We start from the raw sequence: 27,102 nt of genomic DNA on the forward strand, positions 1-27,102 counted from the left end.
TAAGACAGGGTCTTACTATGTAGCTCAAGTGGGTATCAAATTCAACTATGTAGCCCAGCCTGAGCTCAAACTTGTGATCATCCTACCTCTATTTCCCAAGTGCTGGGATTATAACAAGCCACCACGCCTAGCTCTTCACTAAAAATATTTGATGCTGAGATATTTTCAGAGGAGAGTAGAAAAGAGTTCATGTAAAATAACACTTCTCCTCCCATCCTTACTGCCCCCAAAGTCAGTGCTTTCTTCTTGCCATCTGTGTTCTGAATGAGAATGTCCCGAGGGAAATTTCTGGAAAGTGGGCCAGGATTATACATACCTGAATTAAGACCATCCCCAAAGGAGTTCCTCATTTGATGTCTAATTCCACACTCTCCCTCCCCTTTAAGAGAGAAGAATCAGTGGGGGAGGGAAGAATGCTCACTCATCAGAACCAAAAGCCTTTCCAAACAATAGTTCCAAATAACTGCAGAGCAGAAGGCAGGGCCATTGCAGAGTTTGCACTAACAGTTCACAAGCAGCACTGCATACATACCAGGTAGAAAGCTGCTTCCAGTGCCCAGGGCTTGGTGTATGAATACACACAGGGTAACATTTAAGACAAAGTCTGAAACTTAGCTTATATATAAATTTTTAGCAAGAACACATTGTATTTTTCTAAGTACCAGGAACAGTGTTTCAAAAAGGGAGCCAAAAAATGTAGAGCAGAGAGGTGGAGGTGTGGTAGCTAACCTCAAGAACACACCATCAATGATTCTTCCTGTTAGTAGCCCCATCAGGGTGTGGCTGCCTCTCCTCATATATCACTTTGTCTCTGCGACCTATAGAATGGGTTAGAAGTGATAGCATATGACCTCAGAGCTTAGGCCATAAGTATTATGGTTTCCCTCTCTCTTGGTTCTCTTACCCTGAGAGAAGCCAACTGCCATGCTCAGGTAGGGCTATGAAGAGACATAATATGGTAAGGAATGGCAGACTTCAATTCACAACTACACAAGTGAGCTTAGGGATGAGTAAATGAGGTACAGTTTTCAGATGACTACATCCCAGGACAATAGAAATCCCATCATAGATCATGAGTCATAACACTTATCTAAGCAACTCCTGAAATCTTAACTCACACAAACGGAGACAATAAATGTTGGTTGTTTTAAGCTTTCAATGTTTGGGGTGATTTGCTATATGGCAATCTAGAAGGACACCATGGCAGCATAGGAAGGACCTTATATGTGAGAGAGTTAATCAGGAATGACATTTCCAATAAAAAAAATTTGAGAAGTTTTCAATAAGTCAAGTTTGACAAAAAAAAAAGACAGTAAAGTATAGGCAAGTCTCACTTAAAAATATCCAGGTATAGATTGTAAACATTATATGGGAAAATAGAATATACTAATGTATAAAAATCATAATCAATTAAAGTTTGCTACAAGAATACCATGATGTTTTAAATTTACCTACTTATTCATCTATTACATTTTGGAAAAGTAATTAATAGAATGTATTATATTATTTTTATAAAGCACAAGAGACCGTGGTTATCTTGGGGATGTTTGATAAATCTAAAAGGTGTCAGTGACATTTCCAACATTCATTAATGATAGCACACACACACACAAACACACACAAACACACACATGTATATGTACCTTTTGGTTCTGTTTCTCTTTAAAGTCCTAAGTAGGAATGGAATCACAGGGGTGGGGAAGGGTAGACAAATGGAGAATAAAATCATAAAATTCAATGCAAATTCTATAGAATTAAGAAAATTGAGGGAAGGGGTGGGATTGGAGGGATGGGAAAATGATGAAAGGGGTACCACTGATCAAGATTCATTTTTTCATATACTACTTTCTTGAATGCCAGCTTCTTTGTAAAATTACTTTAAGATAAAAATAAAAATTATTTTTAAATGTCCTAATCACTTTCTCACTTACTCTTTCCTTTTTTCCTATATCTTTATCCTCTCTTTCTCCATCCCTTCCTTTCTTTCATGTTACTTCCTTTCTATACTGTTTTTGTTTGGTGGCAACTAATTTTCTTTGAAACAATGACCACATGAGAAGATTGGTGGCAAGAGGAGAATCATCCTACCACATACCCAAATCTTTAAATCTACAGTGATAAAAAGAAAATTAATGGTTAGGTTTGAAGTTAGTATAGAAAAAAACCCCACAAAATAGAATATAGGGTGGGGTGCAGACTAAAATACATTCATGTGGTATGATTTGTTTTGATTATAAAACATCGAATTTTAAGATAGTGGAATATTTCAACATGTAGCAACATGTAACTTTTTCAGTTACATGAATGTAGCATTGAAATAATCATTTGGGTATTTAAATGTAAAGAAATAAGTTATTTTTATGAAGGATGAATGGCATGGTATTCCTAGACTTAGAAATACTAGAAGAAACTCCATGAGGGTTTTACAGATGAGGTGAAAAATGTTTTTCAGACATGCCATAAATCACAGTGAAGAAAAAGAGTAACTTGGTGACATTTGCACATTTCCCTTTTTCAAGTAGATCCTTGAGCACAGAAAATGTCACAACACTTCCAAGTGAAATAAAAATATTAAAGAATATATGTCAAACCACTATTTTATCTGTTAGAAATATTTAGGATTTAAAAAGTGATGCAATCTCTATATCCTATTGCTTTAGTTTTGACAGCTCAACAAATTAGAATTTTTAAAAGAGAAATACCAAGAAAAACAAAAGTATTTGCCCACAATATTGCCTTTGTTTTTATTTGTAAAACCAAGTTGAACCTTTACAAAATTTCTTACTCTTCTCACACATTGTAACATCTGTGAGAACCCAGTAAGACTCTGTTGTCATTCATGAAAATGAAAGCGGTCGGGCTCATTATGGGAACTTCTCGTGTTATTATCTTTATCAACAGCCACAAAACCACCTACCACTGTCTCACACCCTGTCTTCTGAAGAATCTGTATGCCATGGAATGACTTACCACAACCTGAAACGCTAGGCCTTGTCTAAACCTATGTGAGACGTAGACCTGACAGAAGGGGGTGTGTCAGTGACCATCCACTGGGAATAAGACGCCTGTGTCAGAAGGCGAAAGGTATAGCCACCAGCCTCCATGGATGCCAAACTCAGGTTTAATACCAGATAGGATCAAGGCCTACTAGCCAGAATTCATGTTTGGGGCAAGTAATCTGCATATCAAATTGAGATTTGAAAGCCACAAAATGAACAGACCAGCTGAGAGGATGTTTTCCTTTCTTTTGTTTCTTATTTCAGGATCCTTTTTGGAGTCACAGCTGTGCCCAGCAGTAGAAAGGAGTGTGAGTTCTTAGTTCAGAACCAGGTCCTGACAGGCAGGCCCAGTGTAGGTGGGGACATAATGTGGGGTCTGGAGCAGAGGTTTCATAGAGAAGTGACATGGAGTTAGTTCCTCCTATCAGTTCTGGATGCATTTATGAGAAGGGTACAATTGGGCTCCAGCTGAAAAGACCACATGGCCAAAACCCATCCCTTCATGCAAAGAGCTGAAGTAGAACACATGAACACAGCCTGACCCAGGCTTCTCTGTTTCCATGGTGACCTGACCTCCTGAAGAGGAGTATGAAGGGCCACTCAATGGACTACCCTCTTGCCTCAGCCTTCTCTTAGCTCTGCTACTTTTGAGTCAAGCAGTGAAGTGTCCAACAGATGAGTTCCATATTCCTGTTCACATTTCCAAATGGTAAACTGTCATTGCTACACTTGTTCATTCTATCCAGAGTATCTGCTATGAGAAAGTACTGTTATTTCAAATGGAGTAAAGCATTTAGCCTGACCTGATTGTTACAGTTTCCATTTCCCAGCATGAAGAGTGACACCTCCCTTGAGAGTCTGCAGAATGCATTGGTTAACAACCTGGTCCAGAGAGCCAGATGGCCCACTCTCAGCACACAGCCACAGCATTGTCAAGGCTTGTGTTCACAGAAACCAGACCCAGGTCTAGGTTAAGAGGGAAGAAGATTTATTAGGAAGTGCTCCTAAGATTAGCTGCTGTGGAAAGGAAAAGGAAAAGGTAAACATAAGACTGGGCAAAGGAAATAGTTGCAATGTAGTCTCAAGAAAGGCCTGAACTAACCCCTTAGGGACCCGGATAGAACTTTAGAATTGTCCTGAGATTCAACCAGAGGGTTGGACCTTTCGACACCTGTGTGGATAAGTCATTCCATGTGGGCTACCTGAGAGATTAAAAAGAAAAACAACCAAAAAACGATGGCACTGGGATTAGTGGCTCTCTCTTCAATCAAGGCCGTTCTCAAGGAAGCCTGACATCTGTGGCCTATTTGTCAACCATACTCATAATCTGAGCCATGAATTCTTCCTTCCAGAAAGACTCTGAGCTGCTCATCACAACATCCTTGAGAGCTTACTGGACTTGAACAAGTTACTCTCACAGTTTACATCTTACAAATGAGAAAACTAAAGTGCAAGCTATAAAACATAATCTACTTCACAGAATGATGGTGATCACCAAGTGAGTTAACATTGTAAAACATTTACTGGGTGCTTAATAAATGTCTTAACTGTTCTAAGTGTTAATTATTATGTGGCTCTTATAGACTCCACAAGAACAGAAATGCTTCTGTTTGAGGATGAATTGAGGCTGTAGAGTCTTGTTGGAAACCAAAAAAGGAGGAGATACCCTACAGATGCCTGCCTAAACCCAGCATGATGTTGGTTTCCCAGAAATTCAGATGTATAACTAAAATGCTTAGCCTGAAGGGCTTTGCATTGGCCCATAGTCATTCTTAGTGTGACAACCAAAAAGAGCTCTAAGAAGAAACTTATGATTTTACTTAAAATGTCTTTTTAAATGCTTCTTAATGTGATCTCACCAATATAATGGGGGGGGAGAGATATTCTGTCTTGTATAAGGAAAAGCATTTATGAGCCCCAGCTTCTGAAATTAGCCCTCCAATTCTTTCTATTCTTCTAGGCTCTGGAGAATGTTTGATCTATTGAAAGAATCTATAGCCATGGCAAGAAGGTTCATTGCTCAGAAAGGAATGTAATCCAAGTGTGGTCCTTATGGGCATTTGTGATGGACTGTTTGCCCATAATCTGCTTCCTTTTTATAAAAACAGGGGTAGCTAAGCTTGCCCCTGACTTGCTTTTGGAAAAGTGGCTAGTCCTGATCTAGAGTGGACTTACTACTGCAAAGATCCCATACTACTATATAACTCTAAATACCCAGAGCCTTGCCGGTCTTTTTCACCATCAAAACAGTTTAGATGGAAATCTATTTTACATGGAAATCTCAAATTAAGTTCCTTTCTTCTAACGTACAAACCTTGTTTTTCCCCTGCGCCCATCAAACTGCTATCTTCCTCTCCCCTTGCCAAAATCACTCTCCCACTACCTCTTTGGTGAGTGGCCAGTGCTGGTTCCCCATGCATTTTAGTAGAAGCAGAACAGTTGTTTTCAATTACATTCCAATGCATAGGAGAAATTTTCTGGAAGCAGCTTCCTTGCTTTCAATTGACTGTGGCAAAAGCAGCCTCAGAGAAGAAAACTCTTTCCAGGAAAAAATGCAACTCTCACTCAGAAAGCCATTTCAGGCTTCTTTTTCCAATTGTGCACATATTGCTCACATGCAGATGTACACACTTGCACATATGCACACAGTTATTGAAGATCTTCAGGAGGACAGTTGCTCACTAACGTCTTCTATCTAGAAGCAGAGCCAACCAGGCATCAGGACTGAGGGGATGCAAGACAGACTTTGGGTTTCCAAAACCAGGAGGAAGCCCAAAGAAAGCCTGAAAGAAGAAAGCCCTGCAGAGAAAGCCTTTGCACAGACTGTAGAGTATGTGAAATGCTGACCAGCATGGTACTGGCAGAAGGGTGGACATATAGGTCAACACAATAGAATGAGTATAGAAAAAATCCTTCACATTTGTGGATTCATATTTTTAAGTGTCTGGCTAGGTCGCCCTGGCTGGCCTCAATTTTTCTATCTCTCTCTTTTCTGTTGACTGTTTTGATGGTAGTCTTTCTTACACCTGGGTCCAGCCTGATCTGTGATTCTCCTACATATGCTTCTTTGTGTCGTAGGGTGTCCATCACTGTACCCCGCCATTGTGTTTCCCCCATAACTAGAATAACACTCACCACTGTGCAGTCCATTTGTTGACATGGAGTCTTTCAAACTTTAATGTCTTGGCTAACCTTGAATCATGATCATCCAATCTCCACTTCCCAAGTAGCCAGGACTATAGGCTTGAGCTACGATGTCTGGCTATGATCTCAAACTCTTGATGCTTCTGTCTAGGCTTCTTGAATGTTGAGATTACAGGCATGTATTTCCACACCATGTAATCATTTTGACAAGGTAATACAGACAACTAAACATGATAGAATAATTTCTTCCATAAATGGTGCTGGGATAAGTAGACTCTACCTCCAGTAGAATGAGACTGTACCTCTAACCAACATTACATATAAAAAGTAACTCAAAATGGGTCAAAGACCTAATTGAAAAAGCTAAAATTAGAAGACTTTCAGAAGAAAATATGGACATAAATTCTCATTATTTTAGGAAATAGAAATGGCTTAGGAAATGATTTTTCAGATCAAACACCAGAAGTACAAATAATAAGACAATAATAGACAAATGATATAGCCAAAATTTTGAACTTCTGTGCTTCAAATGATACTATTGAGAAAGTGAAGTCAATATACAGAGTAAAAGATTATAGATCTGATTAAGGGCTGATTAAGATCTGATTAAGTATCCAGAACATATAGATAACTCTTGTAATTCAGAAACAAAAGGATAACTTACTCAATTTTTTAAATGATCAAAAAGTCAGAAACAGAAAATTCTCTAAAGAAGAGACCCACAGTTAATAACTACCTGAGAAGACAATTCTGATCATTAGGTATCAGAAGAAAATGAACCCAAACTACAGTGTGACCCAGTAGGATGGCTAAAATTAAGATGAGGAATCCCAAGTATCAGTGAAGATGTGGAGGAATGAGCCCCTTTGCACACTATAAGCAAGAATGCAAAATGTACCAGTCACTTTGCAAAACAGTCTGGCAACTACTTGGGAGATTACACACGAAGGTACCACACAAATCAGTAATTCCACTCCTAGGCCTGTACCCAAGAGACAGGAACATCTACATCATCATATACCTTCATAAAAGCATTACTCAGAACATCCAACAGTGCAAATAACCCAAATTTTCATTAACTGATGAGTAGATAACTAAAATAATATATGCAATATAAATAAATAAAATAATATGTGCATATAATAGGGTGTTTTTTTTAACCATAAAAAGAACATAGATACCACCACATGGGTGTACTTTAAAAACATGATGCTGAGCCCAGCACTGGTAGTTCACGCCTGTAATCCTAGCCTACTCAAGAGGCTGATAGAGGATCTTGGTTCTCAAAGACAGTCAGGTCAAGAAAGTCCATGAAACTTTTATCTCCAGTAAATGATTCAGAAAAAGCTGGAAGTAGCACTGTGGCTCAAGTGGTAGAGTGCTAGCCTTGAGCACAAAGAGACTCAAGGACAGTGCCTAGGCTCAGAGTTTAAGCCCCAGGACCAGCAAAAACAAGAACAAAACCCACAATGCTGCACCCCGGATGGGCAGCATGTGCCTCTGAGCACTTCAAGTGCCATCACAAAACCCTTTCCTAAGCCCCATTTCTCTTTGTCCTCTTTCACTTGTGTCTCCATCAGTGTGGCACATGTAAGTGACTCTTGAAGATTAGATATGACAGACACTCATTTAGAAGGGACTCATTTAGAGTGACTAGCAGTTCACACAAACATTGGGTGTCTAATTAATGTTCATAGAACTCTTCCAGGTGTCCATGAAACCAGCAATGGTGCTCTCAAAAGAGCATCCTAACCAAAGGACCTCTCCTTAACCACACAAAACAGTGATTCTGTATCTACTTTCAAACCCACAGCTCTCCTTAAACAGCCTGAACCTCATTAGTTATAATTCCTCTGAAGTGTGGAGATGGGTAGCTTCATCTCATCCTTAAATTCAGAGAATGTAACCTGATATACCATCATCACATATAACCATCAAATGTGTCCATTTCAACTCCAGAGATTTGAGGAGCCAGAGGGTAAAGGCCCTGCTGAGTCACTGCCACACTACAGAATTAACACAAGAAATGCCTTCAGGTGTTTGAGACAGAACCACTGAAGGTTAGAATCTGCCAAAGCCTCCTGATAAGAAAACATATTTGTGGATAGTTGGAGAAAAATAAAAGATCATCCATTTCCAGGCTTCCCCATACAATGTATACAATCTCTTAACCAGTCATCATGAGCCATTCTTCTGATACTAACTTCGGGTATGTACTTATTAGTTTGCTGGTCATTTGTTACGATGTGGTGAATTCATTAAGACAAAAGTTGAAATTCATGTCATGTATGCCTATGAGAGAAGCCACTTCGTACTGATTTCAGTTTCTAAAACCTCAATTTCTAGACAAGCCTTTTCCAAAATCTTTCTATGTGTGCTTTCTGAGCCAGCACCAAATGGTTGACATTGTTTCCTTTTAATGGAGCCCATCTGTTAATCAGTAGTATATTCCAGAGTCTCTGGAAGAAAACTTTCCAAACTCTATTAATTACTTTTTTGATGGATAGAGTTTGACATTTCAATCTCACACAGTTCTTGCTGTAGTACTGCACATTTGCAAACATAAATGGAAATTATGATGTTCAAGTGTCTTGTGTGTGTTTAAGTGTCTTGTGTGTGTGTTCTATGATGGATATCAATTTTATTCTTTGCAAATTTAACAAACAAAAAAGAAGTTTGTGTTTTTTGTTAAAGCAGACTTTTTGTTTGGCCAGGCTGGTAATAGCAGCTTCATAGACTTTAGAGCAGAAGCACAGAATAAGCCAGCATGCTCACTGAGCCAAGCATGTAGCTCTCCCACAAACAGCAGGCATGGCCTAGTTAAGTGGGGGGTGGGGGACAAAATAATCTTATGAGATGCAAAGATGCTCCTCAACCTTCCTCTGAGTGTAGGGTCCCTAAATCACACTTCTCATTGCTCTCTTACAGGTTCCTAGATCATTGCAAAACTCAGAACAATTGGGAATTGCATATAGATCAAGCCAACCCTGAATTCAGACTCTCATCCATCCTCATTCCTAAAACAAAATTACTGGAAACAGGCAACTCATAATTCAGTAATTCATAAATCCAAAAACACAGAATAGGGGGCTGGGGATATGGCCTAGTGGCAAGAGTGCCTGCCTCGGATACACGAGGCCCTAGGCTCGATTCCCCAGCACCACATATACAGAAAACGGCCAGAAGCGGCGCTGTGGCTCAAGTGGCAGAGTGCTAGCCTTGAGCGGGAAGAAGCCAGGGACAGTGCTCAGGCCCTGAGTCCAAGGCCCAGGACTGGCCAAAAAAAAAAAAAAAAAAACACAGAATAGAAGCATTTCTGAAAGACAAAGAAGTTTTCTTCAGCATGAGCAGCCAGCGATGCCGAGTAAGGAGCTAAGGTATCCATGGCTGTCTCTATGCCTATGTTATGCTGCCATTTAACCTGTGCATGGTGATATATGATGTTACAAAGAACAGTTAAAAGTGGGCTGGGAGGGAATGTGTCACATATAGAAGCAGAAAAAAGACAGTGAGGAAATAAGCATTTTCTGTAAAAAGACAATCAGAGGCATGAGACTTTAAGGTATTTTGCCCTCATTTTTACATCAGTAAATATCCCGGCTCATTCTTTTCTTCTGATATGTTCTACTACTAACGTAAGATAATCTTTTCCCTAGAACCAAGAATACATAGACATAAATCTGTTGTCAAGTTGTGTTTTTTTTTTTTGTTCAGTCGTGGGCCTTGGACTCCGGGCCTGAGCACTGTCTCTGGCTTCTTCCCGCTCAAGGCTAGCACTCCGCCACTTGAGCCACAGCGCCGCTTCTGGCCGTTTTCTGTATATGTGGTGCTGGGGAATCGAACCTAGGGCCTCGTGTATCCGAGGCAGGCACTCTTGCCACTAGGCTATATCCCCAGCCCCTCAAGTTGTGTTTGGTTTTTAATATATGTTTAAAAAGAGGGGCTGGGGTTGTGTTTGGTTTTTAATATATGTTTAAAAAGAGGGGCTGGGGTTGTGTTTGGTTTTTAATATATGTTTAAAAAGAGGGGCTGGGGTTGTGTTTGGTTTTTAATATATGTTTAAAAAGAGGGGCTGGGGATATAGCCTAGTGGCAAGAGTGCCTGCCTCGGATACACGAGGCCCTAGGTTCGATTCCCCAGCACCACATATACAGAAAACGGCCAGAAGCGGCGCTGTGGCTCAAGTGGCGGAGTGCTAGCCTTGAGCGGGAAGAAGCCAGGGACAGTGCTCAGGCCCGGAGTCCAAGGCCCACGACTGGCCAAAAAAAAATAAATAAATAAAATAAAAAAAATAAAATAAAAAGAGTATCCATGCATATTATTTTTTCACATTTTTTCTTTATTGTCAAAGTGATACAGAGGGGTTACAGATTCATATAAAAGGCACTGAGTACATTTTCTGTTCTACTTGTTATCTCCTCCCTCATTCCCCCCTCCCTCCTATCCATGCATATTATTAGCCAGAGTTTCAAAAATGCTGTGGAATCTTCACCCGTCCATTCTACTTTTGGAAAATAATTTTTGCCTAGACATTGTAATGAGTTTATTAAGCTCTTATCAGTTATACAATAAAACTCTTTTTAATATTTAAATATGTGCTTCCTAATCTCCACAATCCTGATAACTGGGACTAATAAAATAATTCATGGGGATCTGTCCTGTGCACTGTTAGATATTTGGCAGCCTACTTGGCCTCTGCGTACTAGATGCAAGAAACACTTTCCTCCAGCACTTATGGAAACAAAAATAGCTCCAATAACTGATAAATTCCTTGGAGTTGTTTATCCCCCTTCCTAGTTACACCATCTCAGCCCACCCGTCTCCACTCCAAGGATTTCCATCCATCAATAGCTTTAAGAAAATCTTCAAAACACCAATTTGAAAACCGAAAAATCTTTGCTTGCCAAGTATCTAAATACACAGAGTACTTCAATAAAACCCTGTACTGCCTGATTGTTATCTCTTCATTCTCTCACACAGTGGAGAGCCACTGTGCCCTGGAAGAGATCATCAGTCATGAGAATCCCATTTCCCTTGCAGGTGGCTGCAGAAGGATGAGAATTATGTTGTCTGGTTCTAGGCAATGCACCATAAAAGGGGGAAAATGTTTGGAAGATTAAAAATGTTTCTAAAATTAAAATAATAATAATAATTAATAATGATGATGGTGGTAGTAACAAAAATCTCTATGAGATAAATATATTTGACCATATTTTGTTTACCCCATTGCAATTTCCACCTTGAATATGGTTATGTGGCTTAGAGCTATGACAGCCATCTCACCATTAGACAAAAGAAATAAGGGCTAGTGGCTTGAGGAAAGTAGAATATAGAAAACAAGAGCTTCATCCTTCATATCATTTATCTGTCTTGAGATATCTTCCTCCAGTATGCCTGTTAGTTAATGTACCCAAGGCCTAATGTATGAAACTATAACCTTTCTGTACATCACTTTGACAATAAAATTTAAAAAAAAATAAAAAAATTAAAAAAGAACAGAAAAAAGAAAAAAGAAATAAATGAATCAATTTAATTAAATTTTTTAAAAAAGATAATTGATAATTTGACATTTATATTGCCTAAAGTGGCAATATAGACTACAGTCTATAGGTCAGATCTATGAACTAAGAATTATTTTACATTTTTGTTTTGTTTTGTCAGTCCTGGGGCTTGAACTCAGGGCCTGAGCACTGTCCCTGGCTTCTTTTTGCTCAAGGCTAGCACTCTGCCACTTGAGCCACAGCGCCACTTCTGGCTTTTTCTATATATGCTGTGCTGAGGAATCGAACCCAGGGCTTCATGTATGCAAGGCAAGCACTCTAACACTAGGCCATGTCCCCAGCCTTTATTTTACATTTTAAAAAATGCTGACAGAGGCTATGTGACCCACTGAGCCTAAAGTCTTGACTATGTTTCAGAAAAAAATTGCCAATCCCCAATCTAAAACACTTGTAGTGGATGTCTTGTGATTTTTAGCCTATAGTATTCCTAATACAAGTACTAATACCTTCATTTTAGTTACACAAATTAATGCTTAGTCAACCAATGTCAGGCTCAATTAGACAATTCATACACAAACACAAATTTGTCACTTTAAACGTAAAGCTGAGGCAAACTTTTCTGTCCCTTAAGGCTTCAAATAGTATTTCTATTAAACTCAGCTTGGTTTTAACAATCTGTATAGACAAGCTTCTTGCTTATACACAATAGAATCAGTGAATAGCTTTGAAGGAGGTCAGACTGTCTCACTTTCTGGAGTAGCAAGGCATTCCCTGCATTAAGGACACTAAACCCAGTGGGTGTCCAAGGAGGAAAAGACATTATAGATAAATATTACATTGGCAAACACACTGATGTTATAAATCACTTCTGCTGCTGAGATAACTCTTGCACTTCCTGTTGACTAATGCAGAAAATCCTTGATGGAAAACACCTAAAGCCTTGTTTTCTTAAACCCCATGTCCTAAGTTAATACTGCTGTTTTCAGTGGGCTACCATGTCCAGTACCACCTTAGCAAATGGCTTAGATACTTACAAAAACTTAGGTATAAAAAATCTGGTCTAGAGAAGGGTATACAATGCCCAGGAAAAACCCACCAGTGTTGTAGAGGACTATCCCATCCTCCAGGCTATGTCTGAGCACTGAGTAGGAAAACTAGGGCCTGGCTTTCTTTGCTTCAACCAGCATTCCTGTATTGTTGTGCCTATCCTAGTGCCTGGACCACAGTACAAGAGCCTCCATCTACACCCAATACTGGTTATGCTTTAGTGTTGGGTTGGTTTGTCGACAGAGTTTGGCCATATCGGGATGTAGGTTCGCCCATGACTCCCAAGGAGCACATGTTTTCATTGGCTCAGCTGCTGGGTAGGCCATTGGCTCACATTCTGGGACCCTGAAAAGAATGGCTGGGAGACTGCTGGGGCTTCTTAGAACGGGTGTCACTGTGACAGTGGGAATGCTTACACTCCTTTCTGGTCTGCAACGAGGGATTGTAGGTTCTAGGTTGAGCTGGGGCTCAAGTAGGGGTTTTGCCTTCTCCTTCCGGCCTAGCAGCCAGACACAAAAGGCCACGACAGTCACTATTAGCAGGAGGAGCACAGCAGTCAGGGGTATGATGACCATCAAGGGGTAACTGCTGTCTGTGGGCTGAGTGGATACCCCAGGGTTGACTTGGGTGGCAGCTGGTAACCAAAGGATTCTGGTGGGGGAGACCTTCTCATTCACACTTGGCTCTTTGCCATGGTGCTGCCCCCAGGGATCTGCTCCTTGCCATTTGGTCTGGGTCAGAGTCCCTATAGTTTCTGTCTGTGTCATGGATTCTGAAGAAACCACAGGCTGTTTCTGAATGAAAACTGAGGTCACAAGGTTATCTCCAGTGAATAATAAAGGAACATCTGGTGTAAAGCTTTGCAAAAGTAAGGGATCAGGTGGCACAATGGAGAAGGGGAGATAACCTTTTGCTGGTTGTACATAGTTGGCCCTGAGCAAGAAAGTAAAGGAGTCATTTAGCACCTCAGTGCCTGTTAGATTAGCATATGATTCCAGCACCAACAGCCCCTGGTCAATGTCTTTCTGAGTGAACAGAGTAGCATCTTCCTCCATCTTGCCGTGAGCTGCTCTTCGCCTAAGTCTTCCATGCACAGGGGGTTCTGTCACTTCAAATGTGGGGTCACTATTAGTCAGATTAGCAAGTTCAGTTGCATTGAGGTCCCACCTCCTCAGCTGATGGGCTACTTTGTTGACAATTTTTAGGTTTGATGTAACCCGTAGTAGAGGCTGGACTCTGATGCCCAGTGTTTGTCCTGTCAGGTTGCTTTCTAGTGTAAACAGTGAGAACTGTAGCTGGTCCTCTGAGGCCGTGAGATTTGTCATATGGTAAAAGAGTCTTCCCAAATCCAAATCCTCTTGTCCAAAATTGGTGACCTCCTGGTTTTCAATTAGCAGCCACCCATGTTGGAGCGGCCATGTCATTCTGTAGATGATCTGAGAGCTCTTTCCATTGGTCACTGCTGACAGGTGAGCATTGGTGATGGGAATAGTTGTCTGGCCTTGTGGGAGACGTAGATCTGTGCGGTTCACAAGGGTGATGGAGATGGGAATGACATCCAGATGGAAGAGCTTGTAGAGAGGGTGGTGTTCACCATCAGTCACACTAAAGTAGAACATCCCAGAACATGGTCGCCCATCTTGTATGAACCACACCTGAGAGTTATCAATGTCAGCTTGTGTAAAGTGGTGAACAGGCATGTCCAGGTGGTAAGCCATTGCCAAAAAGCCATTATTAGGATTACGGATGATCGTATACCTGATTTCATTTGGAGGACTGTCCAGATCTTCCACTTTCAAGATTTCAGGTCCCACAACCAACCTACTGCCCTGCAGAACTTCCAACCGAAGCCCTTTTGTCTTTAATTCTGGTGCCTGGTCATTCACAGGAATAACGGTGATGTTAAACATCTCTTCAAGACAGTCAGCCTCTGGCTTGGTGGTGGATTTGCTCTTTTGGTTTGGCCAAACAGCAAAGGTAAAATTATCAGTCAAGGATTCAGAGTCATCATGAAGGTATAAGATCCCAAATTTGTTAATTATATACTGGGAGAAATTGGGTTTTCCTTTGGTGATATTTCTGTTTCCAATCATAATGGTTCCGTGGTGAGGAAGGGATGTAACCTGGTACCAGATTTCATAGGAAGAGCGCTGAAGTTCAGGTAATTGAAATAAAAGGTTGGAAGCATCTAACTTAGACTGGTCAATCAGAACTTTGTCTCCCTCCTTGACAGCAGCTCCTATTAATTAAAACATAAACAGAGGGGACAATTCTTCATTTTCTTAGAATTTTCAGATACTATTGTAAAACTTCTCTCTCAAATTTGCCCCTTCATGGGTTATTCTAAGCACTTAGAGGTTGCTCATGTACCTGAATTAGCATTAATACCTAACACATACAAGAACTAATACATTTTAAAATACATGCATTTGCATGTACACACATGCACACACATGTGCACACACAATGAAGTCAATGTTTCAGGTAAGTGAGCAGTAAGAAAAATCCTTAGATTCATTTATACTAAATTCCTAACTTTGTCTACTACTACATTTTCTATTGCAATGGAAACACTTACAGTTTTCAAAACCTCTTTCCCTCCAAGAACTTACCCTATTTGTTATTTTCACTTTCTGTCAACAGTTTTCAGTCAAAGGACAGTGAAGTCTCCATTTGGAGGCACAACTAAAATTCCCTAAAGTTAGGTTGGTATCCCGCCACTCCCAAACAACTAATAAACATATGCAAGAAAATGGAAGAGGCTGGGAGAAAGAAGACAATTATAACAAACATAGCAGGTTTATTTCAAAGGTTGATACCATGGCATTGACCAAAAAAAGGAGAGAAGAAATGTTTATTGTCCCTATTTGAATATAGATGTGGCACAGACCAGATCTTAGTAGCATTACCTGTATTTGCAAACAGACGACTCTGCCAGCCAGACTCATTCATTTCATATGAAATGGTAATATGGAATTCTTCAGGGCCCAGAACTGCTGGGGGGGAGGATGTTGTGAATGTGAATGAATCTTCCACAGTCCAACCAGTATTCTCATGATCCGTGTGCTGGTATAATATTAGCCCTTCATCGACCTGCCAGACCACAAGAAAAACTAGTCCAGAATGATAAAAGATGGACACATGTTCTAATTCCTATCCTAATAGAGCTTATTGTTCATGCTTCAATTATTGTACACATCCATGTAATTAAAAACGTGGTAACTTGCACTTCAGGGAATCTAGAGGATTCTCCTTTGAAGTGATTCATCTAAGGAAAAAAAAAACACCTTGATTTTGAGATGACCAATGCACTAAGGTATTTGTTTTAAAGTGCCTAATAAACCTCTACTTACCTGTCAGATATTTCCAACAATTACCAATTGACAGCCAATCTTGTTTCAGGTGTTCACCTATCTATTTTTTTACCCAATAAATTATTTTGAATCAAATCATTTCATTTCTAAATAATTTAGCAAGTACTAATCAAAGATAACTCTTAAAATATAGCCACAATACCACTATTATACCTAAATATTATAACTACTTAACATCATCAAATAGCCAATCTGTGTTCAAATTTCTCTTTTGGTCTATTACACATCTTTTTAAATGAAAACATATTTATTTTGTCTGAGTCAAGATCCTTAGACATGTACAAGTCACATTTAATACTTTATACAACTGTCTTTTCATCTATGGGTTTCCTTCTTTTTTTCTTGTAGTTTATTTGCTGAGACAATGGATTGTTTGTGTTATGCTGGCTACATCTTTAGGATGCTTTTAATATATTCTTTTCTGCCTGTGTTTCCTAAATACTGTAGTCAAATCTACAAACTTAAATAGAAATCAGATTATTTTTTAATATCAATATACTATAAATATTTCCTGTTGTATTTCATTGCAAAGCACAATAATACTTGGTTACCTCACCACTGGATATGTTGATTGGTTCAAAGGTTAGTAGGATGATTTACCTTGTCAGCCTATCACCTACCAGTTTAACAGTCATTGTTACCAATGTGTGAATCCATTATTGTGACAAAACATTAGTACTCTCTTTTATCCATTATGTCTTCATTTATCTGGAAGTCTTGTATGAAGAGCTTTCTCCCATCTGCTGTTTGTTAGAAAAATAAGAAAAATTCTTGGTTCTTTTTCCTTATGTTCCTATTTTTAGAATAATGAGTTCATCTTCTTGCTCTGATACCCAAGTATAACCAATGGCCTTGTTTGTTTTAGAAACATGGCAAATTTATGAATTCTAATGTATGATATATTTCATTCCATTGTAATTCTTCTTATTATTCTCACTGATATTCAAATTTCCCCACCTTGCCTAATGTATTTTTTCAATGTTTGATTGAAGTCTTTAATACTTTTTGTTTGTCAATGTCCATTTTAACTCTACTACCATTGTTTTATTGTCCATCCCTGCTGAGGGTAGTCTTTTCTCAAACAACAGTGACTGAAAGTGTAAAACTGCACCCTAGGCAAAGCACAGTGGACAACACATGAAGCTCTAACTTCTTTGGGTCACACCTTTCCTCACCTGTCAGTGATAACCATGTCTGAATTTGTATGATTATGTCAAAGTATTCTAGTGTCCAGGCCAAAAGTACCTAGGATAAGCAATCATACCATTCACAGAGCTATTAAATTAATATTGGAAAATATTTGCAAATACTGGATTACTTAACAGATGTTTGGATCTTTGGGTATGTATTAATTTGGCTCAGTGGTGGCTGAGTGGATGCATGGAGAACTAGAGTTCTACCAAGACTTTTGACTAATGAGTTTTTATATAAATGAGGTTTCAGGTCCCAGAGGGTCCAAAAACCACTCATTGAGATTTGTATTCCTTGGACGATTCAAGGATGAAGCAAGAGAAGTCTGTCATTTAAATTTTTTTTAATGAAAAGGGGAAAAAAGTATGTCATCTCTAAGCATTGTCTCAGAAAGAAATAAGATTATGCATGAAAAATTGAATTACTTGGATTAAAAAGTAATCCAATTTGAGATGGAAAATAGAAATTCGACTGTATTTTCCAAAAATAATAATTTCTGATGAAAACTAGAGTCTGAATTCTCCAACAGTTCCTGGGAAATAAGTTGGTTTTATTTAGGAATCCTCCCATTTCTATTCACAATTTCAGATTTATGACAGAAGATTTGATTAGTCATAAATGTATTATGTATTCCTCCTCCCAGAACCAGGTGACTGTTTTCTGTAACTGGTGCCAGACAAAGATTCCTATCAGCTTACTATTCTTTTTAAAAGTTATGGTACTACAAAGCAAAAGAAATGTAGTTTCTTAATTTTTTCTTTCCTTTCTTTCTTTCTCTCTTCCTTCCTTCCTTTCTTTCTTTTTTCCTTCCTTCCTTCCTTCCTTTTTCCTTCCTTTCTTTTTTCCTTCCTTCTTTCCTTCCTTCCTTCCTTCCTTCCTTCCTTTCTTCCTTCCTTCCTTTCTTTCTTTCTTTCCTTCTTTCTTTCTGTCTTTTTCTCTCTTCCTCTCTTTCTTTCTATCTTTCTATCTTTCTTCCTTTCTTCCTTTCTGTCTGTCTGCCTGCCTTTCTGTCTTTCTACTTTCTTCACACTTATAGCCAGGTACTCTACCATTTAAGTCACACCTCCAACCATTTTTGCTTAAGGTATTTTGGAGATACAGTCTTACTTTTTTTATGGACTGGCCTAGACCACAATCCTCCTATTTATGTTTCCCACAACAGCTAGTATGAAATGCATACACACCATGTCCATTATGGGCTAAGATGGGAATCTCACAAAATTTTTATCAGGTTAGCCTCAAACTGAAATCCTCCTGATCTCTACCTCCTGAGTAGATTACAGATTACAGATGTGACCCAACATGTTGGTATTGTTTCTTAATACTAACAATTACATAGTTTATAAAGCAAATGGGATGGTTTTCTTTCAAACTAGCCACTCCTGTTCATTGATCCTTTGGTATAAGTAAAAATTATTATCCCTGCAAAATATATAAGGAGGTAGTGGAATAATCTTACAAGTGTTTATGATATCTGTAGTAAGGAGAGTGATGCTCAAAGGTGGACACAGTCGAAGATCTGAAATCTTCCAGGAGAAAGACCTAGGAAAGTCCTTAATGTAGCTTTGTGCTTTGGGAGCCTAGTGGGAGACAGGTCTCATACAGGTTCTATTTTGTAAAAAGGGCACTTCAGGAGTGAGAAATGAAATGTAAATAACTACTTGACTCATTTTGCACTGGAAAGTAATGGAAAGAATAGAATTAAGTGGATCTTCAGTGTCTAGATTTTAAGACTGGATAGAAAGCTACTGAATACGCTGAGTTCAAAGTAAAAGAATAAGATGGCCTAAGGGATGTCACTTACCAACCCTGTCCACAAAGAGTTTGGCAAGTCAGTAGGCTTCCTTGTTGACAAGAGAGCTATAACCTCTCCAGCATTAGACCAGGTTCTAAAGGATGGATAGGGGAAGGCCCAGAAAGAGAGAATGAGACCAGGACTTCATGAGAATGTGGGATAAACCAGAGAAGACATGCATCTCAAGAAGTGTAGGCATTTTGCCATTTCAAATTGAAAATAGCCTTAGGAATAACTTCCAATCACCTGGCATATTTCCACAGTTACTTAGCAGAAAACCTGTGCCTGAGATTGGGGAGGGAGAAAGCAGAGATTTTTATTTCCTATGGATTTAGATTACTCCATATGTTTTCTGTCACAGAAGGAGTCTTTCTAGAGTACCATTAGAAAACCAGTGGTATAGGATCATGTCATCTGCAAAGAGAGAAAGTTTAACTTCATCTTTTCCTATTTGGATCCCCTTTATATTTTCTTGTTGCCTAATTGCTCTGGCTAGGAATTCTAGTGCTATGTTGAAGAGCAGGGGAGAGAGTGGACATCCCTGTCTTGTTCCTGTTTTTAAAGGAAATGGCTTTAGTTTTTCGCCATTTAGAGTTATGCTTGCTGTTGGTTTGTCATAAACTGCCTTGATTATATTCAGGAATGTTCCATGGAATCCCAGTTTTTCCAGGGCTTTTAGCATAAATGGGTGCTGGATTTTATCCAACGCCTTTTCCGCATCCAGAGATATAACCATGTGGTTCTTTACCTTGCTCCAGTTGATGTGGTGGATTACACTAATTGACTTGCGTATATTGAACCAACTTTGCATCCCTGGGATGAATCCAGTTTGATCGTGGTGTATGATTTTTTTTGATGACCTGTTGAAGTCGATTGGCCAGAATTTTGTTGAGAATTTTTGCGTCTATGTTCAACAGGGAAATCGGTCTATAGTCCTCTTTCCGTGATGAGTCCCTGCCTGGTTTTGGGATGAGGGTTATACTGGCTTCATAGAATGTGTCTGGTGGTGAATGTTCTCTTTCAATTTCATTGAAGAGTTTGAGAAATATTGGTGTGAGTTCTGTTTTGAAGGCCTTGTAGAATTCTGCAGTGAATCCGTCTGGACCTGGGCTTTTCTTGGATAGGAGATCACTTATTGCTGTTTCTATTTCAATACTGGATATGGGTCTGTTTAGAAGGTTTAAATCTTCATGGTTGAATTTGGTGATATGAACTTTTTCTAGGAAATCATCCATTTCTTCCAGGTTCTCTCGAATTTGTTGGCATAAAGGTTTGCAAAATAGTCCCTTATTATGGTCTGAATTTTGGTTGTTTCTGTGGTGATGCTACCTGTTTCATCTCTTATCTTGTTTATTTGAGTGTGCTGCCTTCGTTTTTTTATCAGGTTTGCTAGGGGTCTGTCTATCTTGTTGATAAACTTTCTCTCTTCGCAGATGACATGATCCTATACCTAAAGAACCCCATAGACTCTACCCCCAAGCAACTAGAGCTGATTCAAAACTTTGGCAAAGTTGCAGGATATAAAATAAACCCTCAAAAATCAACGGCCTTTCTCTATGCTAACGACCCAAAGACCGAGGCTGAAATCAGGAAAGTAACTCCTTTTGCAATAGCCTCAAAAAACACAAAATACCTAGGAATAACCCTAACCAAAGAAGTGAAAGACCTCTATGATGAGAACTTTAAAAACATGAAAAACGAAATTAAGGCAGAACTAAGGAAATGGAAAAACCTCCCATGCTCCTGGATTGGGAGGATTAATATAATCAAAATGGCAATATAGCCAAAGGCTATCTACAAATTCAATGCAATATCCATTAACATCCCAACACCATTTTTTAATGAAATAGAGGAAGCAATCCAGAAATTCATATGGAATAATAAAAGACTCAAATAGCAAAAACAATCCTAAGCAGAAAGAACAATGCTGGAGGAATTACAATACCCAACTTCAAGCTGTATTATAAAGCTATAGTAATAAAAACAGCTTGGTATTGGCACTGGAACAGGCCTGAACACCAATGGAACAGAATTGAAGACCCAGAAATGAACCCAGAGAATTATGCCTACTTAATCTTTGATAAAGGAGCTAAAACAATAGTTTGGAAGAAAGATAGCCTCTTTAACAAATGATGCTGGCAAAACTGGTTCAACACATGCAACAAACTAAAACTAGATCCTTATATATCACTCTGCACCAACATCAATTCCAAATGGATCAAAGCCCTCGAAATCAAATCAGACACCCTGAAAACACTAAAGGAAAGAGTAGGAGAAACACTTTGGGCTCCTTCGTGCAGGATGGAACTTCCTTAACAAAGAAAGGCTACAAATCAAAGAAAGGTTGGACAAATGGGACTGCATCCAACTGCAGAGCTTCTGCAGGGCAAAGGACATAGCACACAAGATAAACAGAATGCCCACAGATTGGTAGAAGATCTTTACCGGCCATACAATGGACAAAGGCCTCATATCTAAAATATATGCAGAACTAAAAAAATTACCTTCCTCCAAAACAAAACTGCAAAGAACCAATAGTCCCCTCATCAAGTGGGCTAAAGACTTAAAAAGAGACTTCTCTGATGAGGAAATGAGAATGGCCAAGAGACATATGAAAAAGTGCTCTACATCACTGGCCATAAAAGAAATGCAAATCAAAACAACATTGAGATTCCATCTCACCCCAGTAAGAATGTCCTATATCAAGAAAACTAACAATAATAATTGTTGGAGGGGATGAGGCCAAAAGGGAACCCTATTACATTGTTGGTGGGAATGTAAACTGGTTCAGCCACTCTGGAAAGCAGTATGGAGGTTCCTCAGAAGGCTAAACATAGAACTCCCCTATGACCCAGCAGCCCCACTTTTGGGTATCTATCCAAAAGACCACAAACATAATCACACTAAAGCCACCAGCACAACAATGTTCATAGCAGCACAATTTGTAATAGCTAGAATCTAGAACCAACCCAGATGCCCCTCAGTAGATGAATGGATCAGGAAAATGTGGTACATATACACAATGGAATTTTATGCCTCTATCAGAAAGAATGACATTGCCCCATTCATAAGGAAATGGAAGGACTTGGAAAACATACTAAGTGAAGTGAGCCAGCCCAAAGAAACATGGACTCTATGGTCTCCCTTATAGGGAATAATTAGCACAGGTTTAGGCAAGTCACAGCAGAGAATCACAAGAGCCCAATAGCTATACCCTTATGAACACATAAGATGATGCTAAGTGAAATGAACTCCATGTTATGGAAACGATTGTTATATTACAGTTGTAACTACTTTCAACGTGCCATGTGTAACTGTAGCTTCAATTAATGATGATCTTCTTGTATCACCCTCCTGTGGTTGTACCTACACTATCTCTGTATCTTATCTGAGTATATTGCAAACCATGTATACAGGTGTTAGAACTAGGAAATTGAAAGGGAATACCAAATTTGAGAGACACGGGGTAAAAAAAAAAGACAAACAACTACAAAAGCAATACTTGAAAAACTGGTGTAAGTGAACTGAACACCTCATGGGGGGAAAGGGAAAGGGGGAGGTGGAAGGGGGAATGAGGGACGAGGTAACAAACAGTACAAGAAATGTATCCACTGCCTAACGTATGAAACTGTAACCTCTCTGTACATCAGTTTGATAATAAAAATTTGAAAAAAATACCATAATAAAATAAAAGAAATGTATCCAATGCCTAAGGTATGAAACTGTAACCTCCCTGTAATTCAGTTTGATAATAAAAAGAAAAGAAAAGAAAACCAATGGTACAGAACTTTAACTAAAAACTTTAGCAAGAAATACAAAATGAGGAGAATTATCGTTTGGCAACTATTACAGACATTACAGTTCAGGCAAGAATCCTAAAATGGTGGCTAAAAGTAGTGCCTATAACTGGGCACCAGTGGCTCACATCTGAAATCCTAGCTACTCAGGAGGCTGAAATCTGAGGATCATGGTTTGAAGCCAGCCTGTGCAGGAAAATTGAGGGGTTTCTTACCTCGAATTAAATACCAAAACGTCAAGAGTAGACTTGCAACTCAGCTGACTCAAAATTTCAGGTGTGTGTGTGTGTGTGTGTGTGTGTGTGTGTGTGTGTGTGTGTGTGTGTAGAGAATAATAAAGTAAATCTGGTTAAATGCTAACATTTGGGGAATACAAATGGATAATAGAAGAAAATTATTCATACTTCTAGCAATGTAGCATTTTTATAACATTTCAGAATACAAAGTTTTATTTTTGATTAAGCTAATTCTTGTGGTGTTCTACTGTACCCACTTTAAGAAAGGACCAATATTCCCTTTTCTCTGATGGCCCAGTATTTGTGGACCGAAGAGGGGACAACACATCCTCTCAATCCTCTCAGTGCCCATGAGTGAGTGCCTGTGCATAGTCTCAAATTTTAAAACTTCTCAGTGAAGTGATATTTGTTTTTGAAGGGGCAATACTATAATAACTTGGATTTCTGAGCTTGAAACCTCTGTGTCCCCAATCCTGATTTCTATACAACTGCCAGGAACATTTGTCAGATTCTAAAGAGAGAGCTTTGGCTCTCAGAAAGCCTGAGGCCCCACTGACTTTTCCGTGGTCAGTGTTATACTTTAAGCCAAGACTGTGCTGAGCAGCTTAGAGAAGAACCAAACAGGGTTGCCGAGTTGGAAACAGAAGCCAATGCTCCAGGCCTATAGAAGAAAATGCTTTGTCCTATAAAAATTTGTCCTGTAAAACTTCACCAGGGTCTCTGTGACTCCAACTGCTGAAATTACTGCTTTTCTTCCTTCAAGAAAGAAAAGAACATTTACTAACATGAAAATCAAAACAGAAGAGAGATCACTCCTAAATGCAAAAATAAATGCTACTCATTTTCAGTTCTTTGGACTTTATGAAAGTCATTTAATCTCTTTGTGCCTTAAAATATAGAATATTTTGTGCATTTAAACATGGAATAATATCTCATTTGTAGATATTCATTTCACCTGGCCTGTCTATTTCCAACCTGACATTCAAAATGGCAGGCTCTGGAGGTATGCCAGTCTTTCAGGAGAATATTGAAGTCCTCACTAATGGACATCAGGAGACTCTGGATAAGATTGGAGGCTATACTAATCTCTTATAATAAATCATAGTAGGAAAATATTAGGCAATCAGAAAGTTCTAAAACATGCCTAACGAAGTTAACTATTTCTCATAAAAATGAGGGGATTTGTAGACCGGAATCTTTGGTATAAATTCTGGAAGTTCTAGTTGCTTTGTAAATAAATAGTTGTTCACTATTCTCTACTAGGCAACTTAATAAATATTTATTTCTTGAACAAACCAACTGCATAAAAATGTTTTACAGTTTATAATGAAGCAATAAGAATAAGGCAGTCCAGGATATTTCTTACATATCTATTGAAGAGAAATATGGCATGAAAACCTGAGTTTTATTAGCATCCTATGTACAGATGGCAAGCCAAACTATATGGGACTGTTTGTAAATTATCTTATCTTGATGTAAAGGGTCTTTTTGTGCCTACTGAATAGACTGAGAAAACAAGGTTCAGAAAATGTAGATAGTAAGTATGAGAGTCGCATTTTGAACATAGTCCTTTCGAGTTCTTCCTTTTCTACTATCAAGAGCTCTGTCCACAATGTGAAAAAACAGTGAGATTCTAGGCAATGAAGGAGCCTAGTAATGGGAAAAACCACTTGGCAAGTATGACTAGGGCAGGCTGGTGCAACTTGGCAGCCTAGCTAGACCAGGACAATTAGAATTGGATGGAGTTTGTTCAGAGTTGTTATAACTCAAAGATAAATCATGTTACCCACTGTGTGTATATGTGTGTACATATGTGTATGTACATGTACATACATATATGTACCAGTACTGGGATTTAAACTCAGGGCCTTAAGTTATTGTTGTGCAGATTTTTCTGCTTAAAGGTGGCATTCTACCACTTGAGCCACACCTCAAGATCCTCAAATCTCAGCCTCCTTCCTGAGTAACTTCCTGAGTAACTATATGTGTACGTCAGTTGTACCCAGCACTATAGACTTTTTTTTTTTTTCAAATGGCAAATTAAGCAAGTAAGTATTCCAGTTCTCCTACATTAGTGACATTTTTAATCAAGCAGAGACTCATAAGACCCTGGGGAAAAGAGGGTGAAATGAAAGGAAAATGAATTTTTTCCCTTTTGGGGGAATTCAAAGTCACTCACAGATGGATGCCTGCTTGCATCTGTGAAAAAGCAAAGCTTTTAAACATAGAACTAGAGAGCCAGAGGATCACTGTGAGTGCCCTGAATGAGTCCAGAGAAGAAGCAGGAACTTAAATACATCATCTTTAATAGAAACTGATGACTTCTTACTACTAAAAATGCTCCAAACCTCCATAAAAGTTCACGTGGTCAGAACTGAAGGCAATGAAAATGAAATGGTCAAACTTAGCCAATAGGGTTAAGCCACTCAGAAGAGTATCTTCATTCTGAAGCCTTTCTGTACACAGTTCCCTATGACTAGTCTTGCACCTTGCTCCTTCCCACAGTGGGTCTTCAATGTCAAACACAGCATTGGAATTCCCATTGGAGAATAGAATACCAAATTATCTCAAGGAAAGGAGAGACAGACACAGGGAATCTGCTCCCTTGGTTCTCCACAATATGACAGCTTTGTTCAAGTCAAGACAGCAAAAGAAAGAGAACTAACAACAACAAAACTATCTCGGACAGCTATTACTCTTCTGTAAAGGAGAGTACAGATGGCCAAACAATTTAAGAAGACAAAGTCTCTTAGTTTCCATGAGGATTAACCAAAAATCCCTAAACGCTAACACTCTGAAGTGGGTACCAACTGCAGTCACACGCTTCCATACACAAAGGAGGAAGAGGGAGATTTACTGAAACAGAGGAGGAAAGCCCAAGTGACTGTTAAGGTAGGGGTTGGAGCAGTGACACACTGACAATGGCTGTAGTAGTCACTGGACTTTTAAAAGAGGCAAGGAAGAAATCTCCCACAGAGCATTCCGGGACCACTTGGCCTACTCACACCATGATTTAGGCCCAGTTTACACTCTGGCATCCAGGCTGAGAGAGAGCAAATTTCTGTTATTGTTAGCCATCAAGTTTATTGGACTTTCTTATGATAGCCATGGGAAATGAATGCCAAGTGAAAGAGTCTACCACTCTCACCGAAATAAGAAAATAGTTCTATTTGCTTTTAAAAAAAAAAATGAGCCAATCTTTTTAATAGAAAAAAATTCTGGTTATTCAGTCATTGGACCAGGACTCATCAGCCAAGTTCCAATTTGAACAATGAATAAATGGCTAAGTGATGACACAATATAATAATTGCTACATATTGAAAAATTTTTTTTACATAATTCAATAAATTGTGATGATTAAAACAAAACTGCCCAAACAAAATGCTGGTGCAAAATGTCACAATGACTACGAAGTATAAGAACCACTGAACTGGAGACCCCAAGAAAGCAGGGTGGGGCACAGTAATCAGCAACAGGAAGACACTGATTCTCCATCTGCAAACTCAAGGACACAAGCTCAGTGAGCCATTAAGCTGATTGTATTCCCCATTAGGTTGTAACACATTAATTGCTTTCCTATGGGAAACATGTTCACAATTCCTTAAACCACAAATGTTATCTGGAACAATAAACCCAGATTCTGGGAGGAATAATTAGATAACATTCATAACTCAGAATTGACTGTAAAATTTTCTAAATGTGACCTTGGAAACTTGTATATATGTGTGCACGGCAGCAGGCAGACACTAAAACAGATGACCTCCTATCCACAACAGCACAACAGCTAAAATGCAATTACTGTCTTTGTGGAAAAGAAAAGAGGCTAAGCATCATAAAACCTCAAAACCAGAACACTTTGCTTTTTAATGCATTTAAATTATCTCAACAAGCAGTGGAATAAAAAACCACACAATTAGCATCAAGTTCTACTTGGAAGAGATCAGTGTTTTATAGAATTCAGTCCTTTGGTTCATGCATTCTTTGAAAGGAACAGTCATTTCCCTAAATTTGTAAAAAA

General features: G+C 38.9%; 1 protein-coding gene across 3 annotated transcripts in view; it reads right to left on the reverse strand.

Annotated features, from left to right (window-relative positions):
* Positions 1 to 4,036: 4,036 nt before the first annotated feature.
* Cspg4 (chondroitin sulfate proteoglycan 4) overlaps positions 4,037 to 27,102 on the reverse strand; it is a 78,701-nt gene continuing 55,635 nt past the window's right edge. For 2 of the 3 annotated variants that reach the window (XM_048368094.1, XM_048368092.1), the window contains 2 exons: positions 15,601 to 15,784; positions 12,007 to 14,930 (listed from right to left, as the gene is read on the reverse strand). In XM_048368094.1, the coding sequence (XP_048224051.1) occupies positions 12,886 to 14,930; positions 15,601 to 15,784 (2,229 nt within the window). In that variant the 3' untranslated portion in view covers positions 12,007 to 12,885. Of the gene's footprint in view, positions 4,051 to 12,006; positions 14,931 to 15,600; positions 15,785 to 27,102 lie in introns of those variants that run through there. The other variant, XM_048368093.1, reaches the window with a different exon arrangement.

Source organism: Perognathus longimembris, chromosome 19 (assembly GCF_023159225.1).
Source record: "Perognathus longimembris pacificus isolate PPM17 chromosome 19, ASM2315922v1, whole genome shotgun sequence".
Classification (NCBI taxonomy): Eukaryota; Metazoa; Chordata; class Mammalia; order Rodentia; family Heteromyidae; genus Perognathus; species Perognathus longimembris.